Source organism: Mastigoproctus giganteus, chromosome 12 (assembly GCF_048544385.1).
Source record: "Mastigoproctus giganteus isolate SK-2022 chromosome 12, ASM4854438v1, whole genome shotgun sequence".
NCBI lineage: Eukaryota > Metazoa > Arthropoda > Arachnida > Uropygi > Thelyphonidae > Mastigoproctus > Mastigoproctus giganteus.
This window is the reverse complement of record NC_143586.1, coordinates 135,098,478-135,120,519: the sequence shown is the minus strand read 5'-3', so window position 1 is coordinate 135,120,519 and position 22,042 is coordinate 135,098,478. Positions and strand designations below refer to the sequence as shown.

The 22,042-nt window shown below is 36.6% G+C and overlaps 1 protein-coding gene across 1 annotated transcript in view; it reads right to left on the bottom strand.

The window, feature by feature from the left end:
• The window catches only part of LOC150077443 (caprin-1-like), a 174,127-nt gene that overhangs the window by 142,519 nt on the left and 9,566 nt on the right, over positions 1–22,042 (bottom strand). Inside the window, exon 2 of the mRNA XM_090386390.1 lies at positions 21,784–21,848. Within this exon, the coding sequence (XP_090242516.1) occupies positions 21,784–21,848 (65 nt within the window). The remainder of the gene's footprint in view (positions 1–21,783; positions 21,849–22,042) is intronic.

The window sequence follows — 22,042 nt, the reverse complement described above, 5'->3', positions numbered from 1 at the left end:
TGAGCCTGCTGACATTTAAAGATGTGCTGTACGATAAAACCTTACTGTTGAAAAAGGAGGCGGATGCCTTTGAAAGCTACGGTATATATTTTTAGCGCTTTTATCATCTAGTATTTTAATTTCATTATTTTATTTTATTGTAAATAGTATCTTGCAGTTTAATATTATATTTTGTTTTTTTCTAGTCATTTCAATATTTTAAACGGTACAAAATTATAATTTTAATACGGTTGGTGTATGACTATTCGCAACCCCAGAGGCCTACTTGAAGATTTAGTTAGGAGTTATGCCTGTTCTGTGTTGCAGTGCATCAGGCAATTTCAGAAGTACAGTGTAGGAGAAGCCAAGCAGGGACAGCATTTGAGGTTTGCACATTGTTGCAAAGTATATGGACTTACACCCCATGGATTTCGTGTCAAGTTGCAATTTGAAGACGATTGTCTGTTAAGTGCTGCCAGGTGGTACTAAAAGAAGATTTTAAACATTTGGATTGAAAAACTACATAAGAGTTTGAATTACATTAGGAGATGCAAAGGTATGATTTTGAGAAGTTAAGTGATAGTGTGACCCCGGTGCATTTCCTGCTCATTATGAGAGTAGTATCGAATAAAGCATCCCATGTTTCTGATATTTATAGGCAAAGGCAAATGAGTAAGTTCAATAGATTAATGGAGGAGGCCGTGGCCGAACGCAACATTAGAAGTGATAATGGTACTACTAATTTTATATGTAATCTGAGCAGTAAACAATTAACCAAGGCACAAGAAGATGTGTTAAATTTAGAAACAAAGTTTGCTGTGATTCCTCCCAATCCGCCCATTGCAGAAGTGGCCATGGGTATTGAAAGAACGGTCAGTACACTACCTGTGGTCATGGCTAACGAAATCCATGCAAGAACCTCAGCCATTTTGAGCCAGGCTAGGACAGCTCTCTCCAATCTCAGTATTAGTCAGAAGAAAGCTCTTAAAGAGCTTAGACAGGATGATAGTATCGTGGTCTTGCCCGCAGACAAAGGTAGATCAACGGTGATCCTCGATAAGGAGGAGTATTATAGTAAAGCCTTAAATCTCTTGAATGATAGAACAACATACACGGTCACTCGTAGGAATCCACCTGTGGGTTTGGAACAGCAGGTTAATAAGATTCTTCAAGTTTGGCTGAAGACCGGAAAGATTTCCAAGGATTTATATTGGACATTGCATGCAACAGGATGGCAATTACTTAGATTTTACGGCCTTCCAAAAACACACAAAGCGGGTGTTCCGCTTAGGTCGATTGTGTCATTCACAGGTAGTCCTACGCATGCTTTGTCCAGGTTTCTAGCCGGACTGATTTCAGAAGTACAGTGTTTCACCTAATTTTAACAGTCCCCCGTTCCGAGCTTAACATCAGAGACAGTGGAAATCGTGCGATTCATAAAGGATCAGGCTCTAAAGGAGGGCGAGAACATGGTATCATTTGACGTGATATCCCTATTTACGTGTATTCCCATTGACCATGGGGTGCGATGTGCATGCATGGCATTAAGAGAGAGATAGTACTTGAAGTAATAGGACCCAGTTAAGTGTAGAAGATATTTGTAGTGGGGTGGAGCTATGTCTTTCAAGCACCACCATGGTGTTTCAAAATACTATGTACAAACAGGTTCATGGGGCAGCAATGGGTTTCCCTATTAGTGCTATTATAGCGAATTTAGCTATGGAGGAGCTTGAAGCCAGAATTTTCGATGAATTCGCTCTCACCATGCGTGCATGGAAAAGATATGTTGACGATACGTTCACTATTATTCAGAGGGGGAGAGAGGACGAGGTACTTAGTTTTCTTAACAGCTTCTCCCCGTTTATTCAGTTCACCTCGGAGATGGAAGTGGAGGGTACCCTCCCTTTCCTTGATGTGTTGGTTCATAGGGAAGGCCCTAGGTTAAAGACCAGCATATATAGAATTTTTTTTTTTTTTGTTTTTGGTAGTTGTTGGCGCATCGGCTTCTGTGGCCATATTGCACCTCCCAAGGTTTTTGCAGTACTTTGATCCAAGCCCGAGGCGGGAATCGAACCCGCGACCTTTGGGTTGCCGGGCAGGTACTTTACCCACTCGGCTAGCCCGGTCGGCCCCAGCATATATAGAAAACCCATGTGATGGGGTCAATATACGCATTATAATATGGCTCAAACCAACCATCACAAAAATAGTGTGATTAGGGCATTACTGGATAGGGCTGCGTCCCACTGCTGTACCCCCGAGGATAGAAATGAAGTTAAACGGGTCACGGCAGCTCTCAGGAAATGCAGCTACCCCCAGAGGATCATAAACAAACACCTGACTAATGGAACACGGACGAAGTGAACCATTCACACCAGTTGCCACCACATACATTCCCTACTATCCAAGTGCAATGGAGCGAATAGCTCACGTAGTCAGACATGCTGTGTGCAGCTTCCAGGGCGGAGGCTGCACACAGTTGTGTCACAGGTAAAAGACCCCATACCAAGAGAATTTACAAGTGGGGTCGTGTATGAGATTAAATGCCCGGATTGTGGGGAATGTTATGTTGGTGAGACGAAGTGTTGGTTCAAAGATCGTGTGGGGGAACACATGAATGCAATAAGGACCGCTGATTACGGAAAGCCTGCTGTGGCAGAACATTTCTGGGAGGAGCACCATCAAATCTCCCCAGACGGAGCTGTTATTGTCGACAGGGCGCATAGATTTTGGAAGCGCAAGTGGCTTGAGAGCTTGTGGATCTGTTCCTCCGGGAACAGTACTATTAATAAAGACAGGGGAATACGTATTCATCCCCTCTTTGAGGCGGTGATTCTTGGATGTGATGAACGGTTCCGCCTGGCACGCTCCCGAGCCATTTCCGGTTCAGTACACATGAGGAGAATACTGCCCATGCTCCTGTGGAACCATGTGCTGAAAACCGTGAGCCTACTGATATTTAAGGACGTGCTGTATGATAAAACCCTACTGTTGAAAAAGGAGGCGGATGCCTTTGAAAGCTATGGTATATATTTTTAGCGCTTTTATCATCTAGTATTTTAATTTCATTATTTTATTGTAACTAGTAACTTGCAGTTTAATATTATATTTTATGCATAGTAATCGTTTATTTATTCGATTAAACTTTATTTGTTTTATCTAGTCATTTCAATATTTTAAACAGTATAAAATTATAATTTTAATATGGTTGATGTATGATGGCATAATGAGTATCATATGCAATACTCTGCATGTTTCAATATTAAACTTCAGTTGCCACTTCACAACCCATCTAACTAACTTTTCTAGATCCTGTTGCAGTCGTATACTGTCTTTACTATCATTAACAACCCTGCCAACCTTTGTATCATCTGCAAACTTGGACGTTAAGCCTGATATACCTTCACTGATATCATTAAAAAATACACAGAACAATGGGCCCAGCACCGAACAATGGGGGCACTAATAACATTAGTCCACGTTGAGCAGTGTCCATTTAATACCACTCTTTGTCGTCTCCCACTTAACCATCCCTTTATCCATTGCAGAAACTTGCCCTTAATGCCATACCGCTCCAATTTGTAAAGCAGTCTTCCAGTTGCAACAATATCAAAATTATTTTTTGGATCCAGTTCCTTTGTGACCACATCGTAGTATCCAATCAGATTGGTCAGACAAGACTTCCCCTTAACAAACCCATGCTGTGTCTGAACTATTACTGCAGTCTTGTCTAGGTAATCCTGCATCACTTCTTTAACCAGTGACTCCATTATTTTCCTCAGAACAGAGGTTAAACTAACAGGTCTATAATTATTTGTATCACCCTTTGAACCTCTTTTGTGAATTGGGAATATATTTGCACATCTCCAGTCCATGGGGGCCTCTCCTGAATCTAAGGATTCTCTCATAATTATGGTTAAGGATTTGCTTACTTCCCTTGCTGCATCCTTCAATATAACTGGATAGATTCAGTCTGCCCCAGGTGCCTTTTTTTTTGTTTAACTTCAAGAATTTCTCCTCCACTATGCTCTCCTTTGTTTCAAAATCATTTAGCTTCCTGTTGGAGTTTAGTCAACTTCTGTCCTCCCCTTCCTTACAGAATTCCTCATGTGTGAATACAGATGCAAAATACTCATTCAGTTTGCCAGCTATTTGAGCAGAATCATCAACAGTCCAACCACCAACATCAAGTGGACCAATCTGATTCATCCCCTTCCTTCTAGAGTTTACATAAGTAAAGAAGTCTTTGTTTTTCTTTGCATCCTTTGCCAAAGATTTCTCATAATCAGCCTTCGCTTGCCTAACCTCCTTTGTGACTTTATTAAAGACTAGCTTATATCTGCCGTAGGCTTCTGTGTCACCTGCTAATTTATATGCATCCCATAAATTTTTCTTCTCTGCCACGAGCCTCATTAGTTCACCTGACATCAGTTTAGGACTAAATCTTGAACAGTATTTCTCAGTTGGTATGAAAAGCCTAGTAGCTTCCAAGATTAATTCCCTGCAGGCTTCCCATTTAGAATTCACTGTTTTTAACAGCATCAGTTGATTCCACTGCATAGAATTCAGAAACTGCCTGAGACCACTGTAGTCTCCTTTATGAAAACAAAAACCCTCCCCTTTACCCTTGATGGTAGTTACATCTTTAAGTAAATTTAAGTTAGTTACCCCAACACAGCCCATGTATATATTTGTTCCATGATGACTCCCAGCAGCTCTTGAAGTACCCAGCAACTTGGTCTCTAGGCTGCTGCTCGTTATAATAGAAGCAGTGCAAGAATCGCTTTCACCTTTGCCTGCAGCCACTGTTAATCTTTTAGTCTGTGAACCCCCAAACTAACAGTTTTCTGATCCACCTAACACTGCCTCAATAGCACCAGCAAATATTCTTGCACCCTTTCTATTTAAGTGTATCCCATCTCTGTAGAAGCAGTCTCTCCTGTTAGCAAGCACAGACCACATCAAAAAAAATCTACTCCACAAGCCTTGCACATCTCTCCAGGGCCGAACTGATTGATAAAGTTGTCATCATATACTTCCTCCTATCGTGTCTGGGCAGAATTGTAGACACTTTCAAATTCAACCCTAGCTCATGACTTTTTTTCAACATTGACCTATACTTGTTAAGTAAATCTGCAGATCTCTTACTCTTAAGATCATTAGTGCCAATGTGTACAACAATATCTGGCTAATCTGTGAGAGTTAAAATCTTTACAATGTCATCAACTTTTGTCCCTGGCAGACATACCCTAGTCCTGTTCCACCTATCCTTTTTGCATAATATAATCCCCATCTCCCTGACAATAGAGTCACCAACAATAACTAGTTCATTTGTGGGACCAGTGCATTCTGCCTTGGAGTTTGCTGCTGTGTTGCCTGATGCACAGGGGTGAGCTCTGACATTGAGTTAGGCAGCTGAGAGCTTGATGGGCCCTTCTTTTTAATTTCCTCAAGGGCATCCACCCTACATCTAAACTCTCATAAATGCCCATCAGAATGCCGAGTTGGCACCTAATTTCCTGTCTCTGCACCTAGCACACAGAAAAACATCCTCCTTAGCTAGATCATGCCCTGTTCTAGATAGGTCTGCAAACATTTCACAATGAACACATTTTTTTTTTGACTGTAAAGCACTGGAGAATCGCCCCTTTCAGTTCTACCCCGAGCCACAGCACTGTGGCTAATCTGTCAGAGTTGGTGTGCTGCTCTAGTCTAGGACATGATTCAAGTTAAGTACAATTTAATTGACAATGAAATTTAATAAGATTAATTTTACTGATTAACTGATAATACTATACTATACTAAGCTAACAGACTTTTAATACAGTGCTACGTATTTCGCTATCTTGTTTTACATGAAACCTTACACTGTCTAGTTCAGGATATATGTTGTATCGTATAACAATGGCGGCAAGTTACGAATGGTAAATCTATGAGCACAAGGTATTAACTTTCAAAATTGCTATCTAAATTCAAAATAAACCTAGGAGCTTGACTAGGACTATAAGCTACTTATAGAAAATAATTTAATACAACAATTAAGTCAATAAAATGGCTAAATACACTCAAAAACTTAGTGTTCACTGGAGCTGCAAAATCTTGTCCAACATGTGGATTGAATACCCTTACAGATACTATGTAATAACCTACAAAATCTCTATCTACGTACAAAATAAACCAAGTATTGTAACTAGTAATATAAAGCTACTTCTAGAAAATAAATTAATATGCCAATTTAAGTCAATAAAACAGCAAAAATTTAAGAAAAACTTCTCTATTAGCTGGAGCCGTAAAAACTTTACCCGCACGGAGCTGCTCTCGTTAGGAGTGATAGAGTAACAAAAAAAATATATATTTTTTTTGTTAATCAGAAAAAACATGGACAATCAGAAAAAAAAGGCTGAGGAGTGAGGACAATAATGTTGTTACAGATACTTTAGAAGCTAATAAGGTAAGAAATTATCATGTGAAAATTTGGACACTAACGTTATTTAAAGTGTAGTGCAACCACCAATTTCTGGAAGGGAGTCATCTTGAAAAAGACTAGAAAATATCAAGAGGAATTTCTAATGTACAGCTTCACTTACAGTGTTGTTGATGATGAGCAACGTCTTGTGTGCATAATGTGTTACGAAAAACTGCCTAATGAAAGCATGAAACCTATTAAATTAAAGACACTTACATATGAAACATCCAGAACCAATGAAAAAAAACAATTCTTTTTCAAAAAATCATGCAAACACCATACAAGGTGTGAAATCTTTCGTGAAGAAACATGCGGCAGTTCCTTGTAGAGCTTTAAGAGCATCGTTGGAAGTTTCATATTCCATAGGAAAAAATTTGTAATTGCACACTATTGCTGAATCTCTTGTTCTCCCTGCAAAGTTCTGAAAGATGGAGTAAGTGTGATCAGCTTTATTAAGAAGCTTAAATAGCAGACTTTTCACCATACTTTGCAAGGAAATGGGATCTGCTAATGAAATGCTTCTTTTATATAAGAGACAGGGTTGTCCAGTAGTAAAGCATTGAGACTTCTTTTTGACCTCAAACATGAAGTTTTGTTTTTATCGATTACAAGAATCTTGCTCAATTGTTTATAAATCAAAAATGGGTTGGAAAACTTAGTTACCCTGTTGATATATTTGAAAAACTTAATGATTTAATTTTAAGTCTTGAAGGACAGAGAACAAATATATTAATACTAAGTGATAAACAGAAGCATTCAAAAAGAAGCTTAATCTTTGGAAAACTGAACTTCTGCGTAATAATACTGAAATGTTCCGTTTTCTGACTTTGTTAATAATATTGACATTTTACAATTTAAGGATATCATTGTCACCTACCTAACAATGCTAATTAAGAATTTTTCCACACAATTTAATCTATCTCCAGAAGAAAAAAAAAAAAAGAAAAGAAAAGAAAGTTGTATTGGATTCATGATCGCTTTGCTTTTGAAATTTCTTGATGTCCAAATTACCATTCAGCAAAAGGAAGATCTCATCGACCTGTCGCTGACGAAGCATTGCGTGCCCATTTCAAGGCTACAACTTGTGAAAAATTTTGGCTTCGTCTTCGAGACGAGTATCCAGAATTATCGAAAATGGCAATACAAACATTGCTACCTTTCAGGTCTAAAGATTTATGCGAGGTTTGTTTCTCAAAATTAACAGCTAAAAAAAAAACAGCGTTCCAGACTTGATCCAGAAGATGACACGAGATTAGCAATTTCAAATATGGATCAAATATTATCAGTTATCCAAGCTCATCCTTCTCATTAATTGTTTTGTTATTATAATCATTTTTTAAAATGCATTAATTTTTTTTATTGTTTTGTAATCTTAATTGAAGAATAAGAATTTGATTTAATGTTTTTGCTGTATTCAATTAAAATATTAAACAATCATTTTAATGTGTAAATTAAAATGGAAACAATTTTTTTATTCCTTTCTCAGTTGTAGAATAAAATTTTCTACTACATAATTTATAAAGTGCTATTTTTACTCGCTAAAAATCTGGTCATCCTACCTCGGGTTTTACATTGAGGGGTAGTGTCAATTTTTTATTTAATAAAGGGGGTCATGAGCGAAATAAGTTTGCGCGCCACTGATGTATAACAAAAAAATATTTTTTGTTAGCTACTGTAATCATTGAAGGAGCAGATATTAAAAAGGTGGATTCATATACCTATCTTGGACAAGTCATTAGCTGTAATGCTGATAAATAGCAGGAAGTCAAAAGAAGAATAAATTTCAGATGGATAGCATTCAGGAAATAGTCACATAAATGAGGAGCAATATCCCAATTTGTCTGAAACATAAAATAATGAACCAATATATACTCCCCACCATGACTTATGGAAGTAAAACTTGGGCACTTACCAAAAGAACAGAAGAGAAGTTGAAAACTACACAGCAAAGAATGGAATGAATTATATTAGGAATCAGACTGCTGGATAAGAAGAGAAACATGTGGATTAGGCAGAAAACAAGTAAAGGATATTCTTATCAAAACTAAAAAACTGAAATGGACTTGGGCAGGACACCTAGCTCAAAGACATGATGACAGATGAACTAATAAAATAACAGAATGGTACCCAAAAGGGGCTAAAAGTAAACCTGGAAGCCAACAGATATGGACAAATGAAATTCAAGAGTTCATGGACAGTAAATAGATGGCCATTGCAAAAAACAGAAGGAACTGGAAAGTTGCCTGACAGGCCTTCATCCAGCAGTGGATTGAAAATGGCTGATGATGATGACCATAACTACCCATGTAAATGAATCAATCAAAAATAGAGAAGACAATCATTGAGTGCCTTATAATTAAAAGTCACCAGACAACAATGGTCAATGAAATGCATTAATTTCCACAACCATCGTTGTCTCAGTGCCCTTCTGATCATAAGGGACTGAATGGTTGTTCTCTATTTTTGGTTATTTCATTTGTTTCTCATGGATAGTTTACAATATCATTATCATGATATTTCACATTATTTGGCCTCAGCATTATCAAGAGGGTGCCGAGCTAACTTTATTCTTTATCAGCTTTTAAATTTATGATATATTTGCCTTTTATTTAAAATATTAAATTTTTTGTATATATTCTTTTTCTCTCCTTTACTTTTGTTTTAGTTGTATTAAGTTTTTGCAGTGCTCTTCCTTCATTCTTCTCTTCTTGGTGATTCCTCTCTCTCTCTCTCTCTCTCTCTCTCTCTCTCTCTCTCTCTCTCTCTCTCTCTCTCTCAGGGGGTAACTTGGAATGTTTTTTTTTTTTTTGGCTGTTGCAGCGTAAGCCTCAGGCTTCCTTGTACCATATGGCCAATAATAATAATAATAATGTTCTAGGCAACAATTTGTTGAACATGCTAATGCTGAATGTTTTGTTTCCATTCTTTCTTTCTTAATTTTACTTTTAATTTAATTTTGGAAAAAATAGCCTTAAAAATGTTTCTAATGCAGCCAAATATATAAAAATTTATTTATATAGTTTAGTGGACACATGTACAAGAAAATATGCTTTAAAAATGAACCAAAAACACCAACCAATAATAATAAATAAATAAATAAATAAATAAATAAATAATACTTTCACTGCTGATGTAATCACAGGACAGCATCACATTTATTCCTCCCATTCTGATGAGGTTAACTGGTTATTTTTATATAATCAGTGTTTACTGTACCATGGCTGGGAGAGATTGTCTTTATCAACTACTATTAGAGTACACAGTCACTGCTTCTTGAATGCAAATATGTGGCTCTGGATTTTAATCCACTTGGAGGAGGGAACCACCCTACTTTTAGAATTTTTTCTTCCAGTTTGATAGAATTAAAATTGGAAGTTTCTGCTGTTTCCAATTCAGACTGGTTCAATCCTGTAGTTTTCAATCACGGGTCAAAACTGTCATCAGAAAAACCAGCAGTCGAAGTGTCAAAAGGTACATGAAAGCAATTTATCATTTAAAGCTAGAACATTTTCTGTAAAAATTTATTGCTTACAAGAAAAATGCATGTACAAGCTCTCAATATCAAAAATTAAGTTATCAGTACACTTCTTCACTGATACAAATAAAAATACTTATCCTCTCTGGGGATCTTTGTTCCCAAATCTAATTACTAACCTATGACACTGTCAAGTGGAGCCCACAAATTTCTGGCTACTAATAAGTACAATTGGACCAGGCACATACTGATGAAACTTCTCAGGCCATCCACAGGTTTATTCATAGATCCAAAAAGAGTACTTATATTTTCCTGAAGGAGCTTCTGTTTCCTCTATGGCATAGGTGCTGCCATGACGAGTCATGTTATGTTATTAGTACTCCTCTGTTTTTCGTTCACTACTGCAAAATGTAGCCACAGTGATGACAGCCCTGTCACCAAACCCTTATCTCCATCTATAAGGCATCAATGACAACTTTATTGTCAACATTGCAGAGTTAAGTATTTTTAATTTTAACATATGCCTTCTTTTATATTTCATCGTGTTCCTTATGCTGCCATTGTCACTTCTGCCTTTGCTCTCCAGTGCCCATGGCATTCGGCATGTTCTTACGCTTGAGCCAAATGTTTTTTCGGTCCACCTCCTGTGATAGCTAATCCTCACTGCACCAAAATATTTCTGTAATTTCGACCACGACTTAAGCTTCTGCTGCTCAGTCAAGTATTTCTTCTTTTAATAATAATCATGCCTTCCCTTGCAACCCACCAAATGTGATGGCTGCATAGAAGCTGTAAAGTATTTTTTATCTGTAATGGTCTATGAAAGAGGATCCTCAAGGAGTGTTGTCCAGGCAGATCTAAAATTTCTAAGATCAGTACCCATCCCAAGCTCAGTGTATCTGTACTCATTGAAAAACAGCATCCAAAATGATGAAAAGACCAAGTCTAACAGAGACAGCACAGCATGTGTGCTGTCTCTGTTAGACTACAAACTCGATAAGCCATGATTAGGTGCAATTGACTATGGGAATGAATCCACTCCCATCTCCCACTTTCTTGACAATTAGGCCAATTGTTGTGACAGAAACTGATTTACCTTTACAATATCTGAGTGTCGGTGCCAATATTCAGATGGCTTTCTCATGAAACTACTCTTTTGAAATCCATTAATAGCCAGCTCAGCCATTTCTTTTCTGAAATCACTTCACATACATAGTTCTTGTTAGACAGTGCACAGGCAAGTTAGTCGCATGACCAACACAGTTCTTGCTTTAAGAGTTTTTTTTTTTTTTTTTTTTTCAAAGTATTAAGTATCAACAAAATTGAAAATATGAACATTAACTGCAAAAAATGAATGTTAAACATTCATAAATACCACATTTCAAACCACGGGCATAGCTATACAATACAGTGTATGATATTAATCCATTCCAGAGACTCCATCGTATTGTGAAAATATCGTAATGTGAACCCAATAACACGTTTTTTGGCAATTCGTTCCACGACCTCGGAAGTTGAAATTTTTGCTATATAACTCTCTAAAAGGTCATTTTTATAGTGTAAATTGTATTAGTTACCAATTCAAATCACTAAAATGACTACACTTTCATCATTATCATATGCTCTGTTATAAGAACCAATTTTGAACGCCTTTGTGACATTTTTCTAAAGCACATTTCTAGAGATCACGACCATAAAACAATAAAAGCAAGTTGCACTTTCCGGTTTATTGGGCATTTCCGTTACTGCAAGCAATTATAAACAGGTAGTAAACTCGATGTTATTGCATTTGCGAAAATACTGATAGCTGGAATTGTGTAGTTTTTTTTGTGGGGGGGGGAATATGCCGGAAACTTTGCTCTAGAAACTAAACATGTGGCGATTTCAATCTTACTCTGCAATTACATAAATTACAAGAGCAATGCTAAGAATGATCATTACTGCTGGCCTAAAATTAATAAATGATCAACCAGAGGTAAGACTAGTTGGTTTCGAGATTTTACAGGAGCATCAGCTTCTATGGCTATAGTGTGCCAATTTTATGATTTATGGTTTAGCATTAGAGAGGCATACGATGCGTCTACTAATGCACATCTATTCTACAACTGTCTTTCTTCAATTTGAATCTGCACATCTATTTTTACAACTGTACTATTCTACAACTGTCTTTCCTCAGTTTGAATCTGAGTCCCCTAGGGTTTTTAATCTGAGCAAGAGGAAGAATCTCATCAGCATTCAAGCCTTATAAACCTCAATCATATCACCCACCTCACAGGTGCCTACTCTCCAGGCATTGCAATTTGCAGAACTTAACCCTTTCTTGGTAAAGGCACCCCTTTGTTCCCCTCACCAATCTTGTTGCTCTTCTTTGTATGCGTTCTAGCAACTCTACATCCTTCCTAAAATGAGACCTCTAGACCTGTACACAGTACTCAAGGTGTGGTCTGACCATTACCTTGTATAATGGGATAATCACCTCCCTGTCCCTGCTAGCAAAATTCCTGTATATCACTGACAAGACTCCAAGATATGCCCTGGCAGCCCATCTGCACTGCTCAGCAAACTTCATATTCAACTGCACAATTACCCCCAGGTCTTTTTCACTTTCCACTTCCCTGAGTGTAGTACCACACAGTTGGTACATTTCTATTCGGTTATTGCTACCCATACGCAGTACTTTGCATTTGTCAATGTTAAATTTCAGTTGCCACTTCTTAGCCCATTTGCCCAACTTATCCAGATCCAGTTTTTTTGGAGTAGCATACTGTCTTAACTGTCATTAACAACCCTGCCAACCTTTGTATTATCTGCAAACTTGGACATTAAACCTGATATACCTTCATCAATATCATTAATGAATACAGAAAACAACAATGGACGCAACACCGAACCCTGGGGAACTCTACTAATAACATTTGTCCCCGAAGAGCAGTGTCCATTGATTACCACTCTCTGTCTTCTCCCACTCAACCATCCCTTTATCCATTGTAGCAACTTACCCTTAATGCCATATCTCTCCAATTTGTACAGCAGTCTTCCATGTGAAACAGTATCAAAAGCTGTCCTGAAATCCAAGTATATGATATCAAAATTATTTTTGGCATTCAGTAACTTTGACCACATCATAGCATCCAATCAAATTGGTCAGACAGGACCTCCCTTTAACAAACCCATGCTGTGTCGTAACTATTACTGCAGTCTTGTCTAGATGATTCTGCAATGCTTCTTTAACCAGTGATTTCATTATTTTCTCTGGAACACAAGTTAAACTAACAGGCCTATAGTTAGATGTGTCACCTTTTGAACTCCCTTTGTGAATTGCTGATACATTTGCATACCTCCAGTCCATGGGGACCTCCCTGGGTCCAAGGAAGCTTTCATAATTATGGCTAATGGTTTGCTTACTTCCTTTGCTGCCTTCTTTAATATATCCCATCTGGATAGATCCCATCAACCCAAGGTGCCTTTTTTAAGTTTAACTTCAACAATTTCTCTTTCATTTTGCTTTCAATTATTACAAAATCACTTAGCTCCCTGTTAGAGTTTGATAAGCTTCTGGCACTCCTCTCATTGAATAACTCCTCATGTGTGAATGTAGATACAAAATACTCATTCAGTTTATCAGCTAAATTAGCATGATCATCAATAGTCAACCCATCTATGTTAAGTGATCCAATCTGATTCATCCCTTTCCTTCTAGAGTTTACATAAGTAAAGAACTCTTGGATGTTTTTCTTTGCATCCTTTGCCAAGGATTTCTCGTAATCTGCCTAACCTCCTTTGTGACTTGATTACAGACTAGTTTATATCTGCCATAGACTTGTGTCACCTGATACTTTATATGCATACCATACCATTCTTCTCTACCACGAGCCTCATTAGTTCATCTGATATCCACTTTGGTCTAAACCTTGAACAGTATTTCTTAGTTGGAATGAAAAGCCGAGTAGCCTCCAAAATCAAGTCCCTGAAGGCTTCCCATTTAGAATTCAACACTGGTAACATCATCAGTTGATCCCACTGTACAGAATTTAAAAACTGACTGAGACCCCTGTAGTCACCTTTACGAAAGCAATAGCCCTTCCCTTTAGCCTTCATGGTAGTTACATCTTTAAGTACTGTCAGTACATTGTGATCACTATCACTCAGTGGTTCCTTTATCTGCAAATTCTTAATGCACGAATAATCACTGGTTATGTTCAGATCAAGAGTATTACTCCCTCTGGTTGCCTCTCCAACATGTTGCTATAGAAAACGTGATCCAATAAATCCACAAAAGTCTTGCTAGTGTGCGAGTGACCAACCCACAAGTTCCAGTCGATATCTGGAAAGTTAAAATCCTCCATTATAAGACATTCTGATTTACTGGCCCACTATTTCTCTGCCCAATTGCTCATTATATTCATCAGATTCATTAGGCCTTTAACACACACCTACTCTCATTTTTTCAATCCCAGTGCTTATGTCACACCAGACTCAACATTGCACAGTCCACCAACATCAATTGGATGCACTTCCTTTGATTTTATGTGTTTCTTAACTAACAGCATAACCCCTACTCCCTTCCTGTCTTGTCTATCCTTTCTTTACACATTGTACTCCCCAAATTCCAATTCTGCACTGCTTATGTCTGTGTGACACCACATCTCTGATATCCCAACAATGTCTTTGATGTCTTGACTAGCACTTCAAGCTCATCAAATTTATTAACTATACTCCTAGCATTGATACACATGCACCTGTTTCTACTCTTAGCTACCCTAACACAGTCCATGTATTTATTTGTTCCACTAGACTCCCAGCAGTCCTGGAAATCCCCATTGCCTTGCTTTCCAGGCTGCTGCTCAATTGCAATTCAACAAAAGCAGTGAAATTCACTGCTTCTATTGAAATGCAATGAAATATTATGATGTTTATATGAAATTATAGTAATTCATGCATTTCAGCAACTAGAAAACTTCGAATATATTAGATTTATCTGACAATATTGTTCGCAATGAAAATGTGTCCATTTCTTTTAAGGAGTTAAAGGTAATCTGACAGTCTCGTATAAAGTTATGGCAGTCAAGTATAATATGTTGGACTGTTTGCACTGTGTGACAGTCAGAGCACTGAGATGGAAATTCAACTCACAGCAGGTAGGATGGGTAACATTGGTGTGTCCTATTCTTAATCTGCTCAGTATAACTTCTTGTCTGTTGATTGTACTGGTTTTCCATTGTTGTAACCACATGGTTACAACAATGGAAACTAGTCTAATCGCAAGCTTTTGCAAGTGTGCCAACTGGAATTGATTTTTGTGTATATTTTTCGAATTTTATGCAATTTTAATAAACATACCACATAATTAACACTAACTATAACTTATCTTCCACTTTTTTTTTTAGAAAACTGACAATCTATTTTATATTACTGTATTCATAATTGTTACCATAATCTATTAAATTATTTATTATTATATTTCTAATTGTATGTAAACCCATGACATGTCAAATCCCTAAGCTTGTTGGCTGTGATGGGTATTTACTGTCTACTGTATCTGATTGTGTGTAATAAAAGATTATTTATTTCTAGTTTGACCACCACTACTCTACCAACAGTCTGAAGTGCACGATATCTCATTACTATTGGCTGATGCGTATCTGTGAACATGTAATGACACCATAGGGGCAGTACAATAAATTCAGCAGTGAAAGCATTAAAAAACAAATTTCATTACTGATCATGAGACTACCCATAATCAGTAAAATATCAATCAACTTCAATTACTTGTTTCAATGGTTTCTACTAAGAAGTGATTCTTCTAACAGCCTTTTACTAATATCAAAATGTGCCTGAATGGAATGATTACACAAAGTGGCCAAATTCACAACAGGCAAATATTCAATATCCAAGCAAGGACAATGTTAACAACAAAATCATTTTAAAGTAAACGTTTTTGTAATTAACCAAGAAAAAGTCATTTAAAATTTTTTCTTGGTTTACCAGAAATGTGCTTATAGCCCAGGCTAACTTGTAAACTACTGGAGAAATACATTTCTATCACAAGATATGCATTGTTATTTGTATAAAGTTAAACTAAAGCTGTCTCAAGACAAAAATGCAATTTTGTACTTAACGTCTTACACTAAGCCCTCATATGAGAATAATACCATCATAACAATCCAACTTTTAAATTAAAAGGAAATTCAACTTCTTAAAAAAAAAAAAAAAAAAATATATATATATATATATATATATATATATATACACAATAAACCCCCGCTATTCGTGGTCACTGATTTAATATAAAATGAAACCTAAAAAATGTGAATTTTAGAGTGCCGTGAACATTTTCTGCCATAAAAAAACATGGGCGTGGCTAAAATTATCTTTCCCGGTCAAACCAGTGCCCAGTGGGTGGGGGTGGGGGGAAGGGGTGACAAAATTGCGAGCGTGGATGTTTCTCGCTAATCCTTGTTCAGTATGTGTTATGTGCTTGTCATGGAAGGTTTCGTTGTTTGCTTTTAATTTATATGCTTATAAATTGAATAAATTTATCAAATTATAAATTGATATGCTTACAAAAGTGATAAATCTACTGTTTTGCAGTGTAAAACAGACTTTCGAGTGTGTTATCAGAACAAAGTGACTTTATTGTGGACAAGTTCTTTCTAACTCGTACAAAAATATTGCTACGAATAACAAGGGAAATGTGAAAAGATCAAAGAAGGTGATGAAATTGAGTTATTAGACAAAATTCCTAATGGTGAAAGTGTCTTCTCAGTGGCAAAACATTATAAAATCAATGAGTCAACGGTACGATCAATCAAGAAATCGGAAGAAAAAATCCGCCGTAGTGTCTGTGAAAATGCGCTAATTGCTTCAAAAATTTCCTCTGTAACTCGTGATGTTAAATTAGAAAAAAATGGAAAAAGCTTTAAATCTGTGGATAGAAGACTGAACTCAAAATAAAATTCCGTTAAATTTACTCATCATTCGTGAAAAGGCAAAACTCCTTTATCAACACAAAACTCCTTCAGCGAAACTAGTGTAGTACTGGCGGGATAAGTTTTTTAGCTAGCAAAGGCACTGTACTGAAAGATTTGTTTGAAATTTCTAATAAATATTACATTTAATATTAAATTGTTTCTTATTTTCATTTCGATGCCTCATGCTTGCATTTCACTATGCACTGTCTATGTACATATAATACATACATAGACAAAATTTTAGACTAGTTTTTCTTATATATTTCACACTTTGGAACGGAACCCCTTTATTACTATGAGAGCCATAACTCAGTATTCGCGGCATTTCTCAGGAACGTAACCCCCACGAATAGTGGGGGTTTACTGTATGTGTATATATATAGTGCTGTTTTTTGTAAAAAAAAAATAGGTGCCGGTACTCATTCTTTGCTATCAGGAAAAATTTAAAATTAAAAGGACTTGAAAAGTACAGTACTCTAAAAAAGTATTTCCTGATATTGTTACTTTGGTAGTAATGTTTTTGGAATAAGTACAAATTAAGTATATTAAAACAGTTTATTAAGCATAAATCTATTATTCAAGTATATAAAAAATAAGTAAAATGTGTAAAAAATAATAAGTAAAAATTAGTAAAAATAATTTCATAATAAAGTTTTTACAGAATATTCCAAATTTTTATCGAGTTCTCATTCAACACACTATGCTGACTTCTTTTCTTACTGTTTGTGTCTGTTGATGAATAGCGTTTCTGAAGCAGCCACGAATCGACATATTTGCTGGATCGAAGTGTCACCGGTGGGCCTAAAATTTTAAGAAAAATAGTAGTGAAGAAATTGTTTTGTCGTCAACGAAGCTCTGGTTGGGCTGACGATCAGATTCATTTGTGGAAATCCTCATTCATATTCACTCGATGAAAATGGTATCGTACTCAGAGCGTTCATCAAATACTCTTCAATTTTTCCGAAACCGTCTTTTCGATTAGGTATTCTCGAAATTCATGAATTTTATCTCTTTCATTTAATTGAAATCTAATTCACAAGTTTCTAACTTCATTTTCACCAAATTCCAACATTTCACGTTTAGAAGGTTTAATACCTTCATTGTCCTCATTTTCCTTCTTTCGTCATCGACATTAGTTCTTAAATTTGAATTTTTTTTTTAACTGCCCAAAATATAATTGTCATTCGGATATTCAGCTACCATGTAAACAGAGATAGGGAAAATGTGGATATATATTCTCTCTCTGATATATATTCTCTCTCTCTCTCTCTCTCTCTCTCTCTCTCTCTCTCTCTCTCTCTCTCTCTCTCTCTCTCTCTCTCTCTCTCTCTCTCTCTCTCTCACCTAATTCTCAAACGGAGCACTTACAGTTGATTCACAGCGGTGTCCAACCTACAGCCCCCGTGGAAAGTGAATACAGCATTTTAAATTTTGCTAATTATCAAAAAAAATAATAATAAATTCTCATTAAATGTTTTGTTTAGTAAATGTAATTGTGTATTGTACTTAATAAAATTTTCGAATATTTTCAATTTTAGGTTCGTCATTATTTTTATTTATTCACCTTATATCCATCTTAAGCAGTGATCCTTTCGGGTTGTAAATTTTCTAAAGTGAGCATTTAAATGCAAAAGTAAGGTATTTTTTTGAAAAACAAAAGAATATTTTTACGATTTTAATAAAATCTCAAATATAAAATAGTGACAGAATTGTTACACATAAAAGTATTGGGAATTTCCATTTTTTTATATATAGCCTGAAAATATAAAACGGTAACTGAAAACATATATCTTGTTATCTTCCATATCTTGTTACAAAGTACATGTAACAAGATATGGAAAATGTAACACACTAATTTTTCTCGAATCACTCAGTGCAGCCTCCGAAAAAATCTAACTTTGAATATGGCCCCTGTAGTAGAAAGTGAACCAGAGCCCATTAGGAATACCCCTTGATCTGATCACCGTTGACCAAGGAGACTTCTCCATATGTGGGACAGGTGGTCGGATAGGTTTTACCAGGTACCCCTAAGTTGTACAATGGTAATCCCTTTAGCTCTCTCAATTCTTGCTTAGCAGCAGCACAACGGAAATTTTCTTCGCTCAACGGAAACAATTTTAAATGTAATTTCCAAGGGGAATTTTAAACAAAATTGCCATAAAAGGAGTTCATTAAACAGAAGTCCGACTGTGTAATTTAGAATTCTAAAAATGATTATAAAGTTTTATATATATATTTCTCACAAACAACCCTTCTAAGTACATGGTCGAAGTGAGAGGTCCTTTAGGCACTTCAGATCACAACTTGATGATTGTCTCTTCTCCAATGGAACCTTTATCTCATGGCTATTCCCAACCTCGTGTTGTTTGGAATTACAAGAATGCAAAATGGGATGACCTGTGAGACTTCTTTTCTTCTTTTCCCTGGTCGGATTACTGTTTCAAAAGTTCTGATGTCAACGTTTGCTCAGATCGTGTCAGTGAAATTATTCCTGGGTTTTCCAATAAATGTGCTAAGGCTGTTCAAGAGAAGAATGTTGTATATTATAATTGGCTTGTTTCTATTTTCTTCAGTTTCATTTTCTGCCTACACCAAAGCTTGCAACAATTGTAAAACAGTTATTAATAAGTCCAAACTAGATTTTGAACAGACTAAGAGTAGAAAACTTGCTTCTTGCTCTAATGGTAGCCGAGCATTCTGGTCTCTTGCCAAAGCAATTGGCTGCAACTTTTGCCCATCTCTGCTCCCACCTCTGTCCAAATCAGATGGTTCTGTTGTCACTTCAGCCAAGGATAAAGCTGACCTGCTAGCATCCCATTTTTCTTTCAACTCGTGCATTAACGATCTTGGTAAAACACCTCCCACTATTCCCAACACGCTCTATTCAATGCCTCCTGTGGTCTTCCGTCAAAAGGATATCAGAAGGATTTTGATGAATCTTGATGCTAAGAAAGCTCCAGGTCCAGATGGTATTTCTCCACTTGTTCTCAAAACCTGTGCTCCTGAACTTACTCCTATTCTTTGCCACCTTTTTTCACTTTCGTATTCCAAAGGTGTTTTTCTTTCTGCTTGGAAATTTTGCTCATATCCAGCCAGTTCCTAAAAAGGGTGACAAATCTCTCCCATCCAATTATCGTCCCATTGCAATTACTTCTACTCTTTCTAAAGTAATGGAGAAATCAATTAACCACCAACTCTTAAAAAACCTAGAAACTTTCCGTCTGATCAATGATCGCAGTATGGATTCCGTCAGTGTCAATCCACTGGTGATATCCTGGCCCATTTATGGACTAATTCAATGGAAAGGTTCGGTGAAACAAGTAGTTGCTCTTGACATCTCAAAGGCTTTCGATCGTGTTTGGCATAAAGGTCTTCTAAACAAGCTTCCATCTTATGGTTTGCCAACTGTTTTTAGTAATTGGTTATCCAGTTTTCTCTCTGATCACTCACTGAGAGTGATGGTAGATGGCTTTCTGTCTTCTAACTTCTCCACTAATGCCAGTGTCGCCCAAGGTTCAGTTCTTTCCCCCACTCTTTTCCTCTTGTATATTAATGACCTTCTTCCATTGACTGGAAATCCTATCCATAGTTTTGCCGATGACAGCACATGGCATTCTACTTTCCATTTTGAGAAACCTTGTCCTGCTCAATCAGCTTCAACTTCTCGAAAATCTGCTACCAATTCCTTAAATGCCAATCTTCAGGTAATTCTCCAGTGGGGCAAAGACAACTTAGTTGATTTCAACCCTTCTAAAACTCAGTCTTGTCTTATATCTTGCAAAAAGGATTCTTCTGCTCCTATGCTTAACTTTAGTGACACTCCGATTTCTAGGCAAAATGATATATCTCTTTTGGGGATTACCCTGACTTCTAATCTCTCTTGGCACAAGCATATTATAAATATTGCTTCTTCTGCATCTAAAAAACTTGGTTTTCTCTTTAGCTCTCGGCATTACTTTTCTTCCAAACAGCTGCTCACTCTGTATAAATCGCAAATCCGCCCTGCCATGGAATACTGTTCCCACATCTGGGGTGGTGCTCCCAAAACCTCTCTCAGGCTTCTTGATTCCATTCAGAAGAGTGCAGTTAGGTTAATTAATGACTCATCTTTAACAGAGTCTGTGCACTTGCTGTCTCATAGACATACTGTTTCTGCTGCATGTCTCTTCTACAGATACTTCCATGGGCACTGTTCTTCTGAACTAGCTTCTATAATTCCTGCTCTCTTTCAAAACAGTCCGAACACGTGCCGCCACCAGCCATTTACTGTCCAACTTCAAACTCACAGAACCAACTTTTCATCTTCCTCGTTTATTCAGTCAACTGTCGTTTTCTGTAACAACCTTCCTTCATACGTATTTCCTGAAAATTACAGTCTACAGAAGTTCAAGTTCAATATCAACAAATATCTTCTTTCGTCTTCTCAACCTTCAACCCAAGCACAGTACTAAGTACTATAGGTTCTGACACCTCTCGTGTTTGGGGTTTACATAAAAAAAAAAATATATAGAAAATACCTTAAAAATAGACAGTGAAAAATGCAAATTTAGTTAAATAACTAAGCTTATTTGAAAAGTAAGGTAAATGTGTGAAAAAATTTACAGAATATTACAAATTTTGAAGTGTACAGCATCCAAATGTCACGGGTCACTGTTAATAAAGGTGCCGGTTTTGGCGTACTGTCCCAAAAAAAGCACTGTATATATATATATATATATATAAAATACTGTACATTTATTTAGCAGTCTAACCAGAAGTAAACTCTAATTAGAGTTCTAAAACAGAGAAAGGAAAAAAAAAAAAAAAAAAAGAAAAAAAGTTGTCTAGAAAGCATTTTGTATCCAAAAATCAAGACTAATATTTTAATACACGTAGTAGGAAATGCTGCTCACCTTTTGATCATCATTTAATTCTCTACCATTTTGGAAATCTGTACGATAATTATCCAATTTTCCTTCAAAATAGAAAAAAAAAACCATTTCATACTGTAAATAGAAAGACAGATGACAGTAATCTAATTTTTTAAAATATTTTCAGTATGTAACAATATAGAACTCATCAGGAACAGCACCTCTGTATTTTGTAGGATCTTTACTTACTTCTTCCAGGACACCAGCAACAGGCCTTGGCATGGAGTACAAGGCATAATAG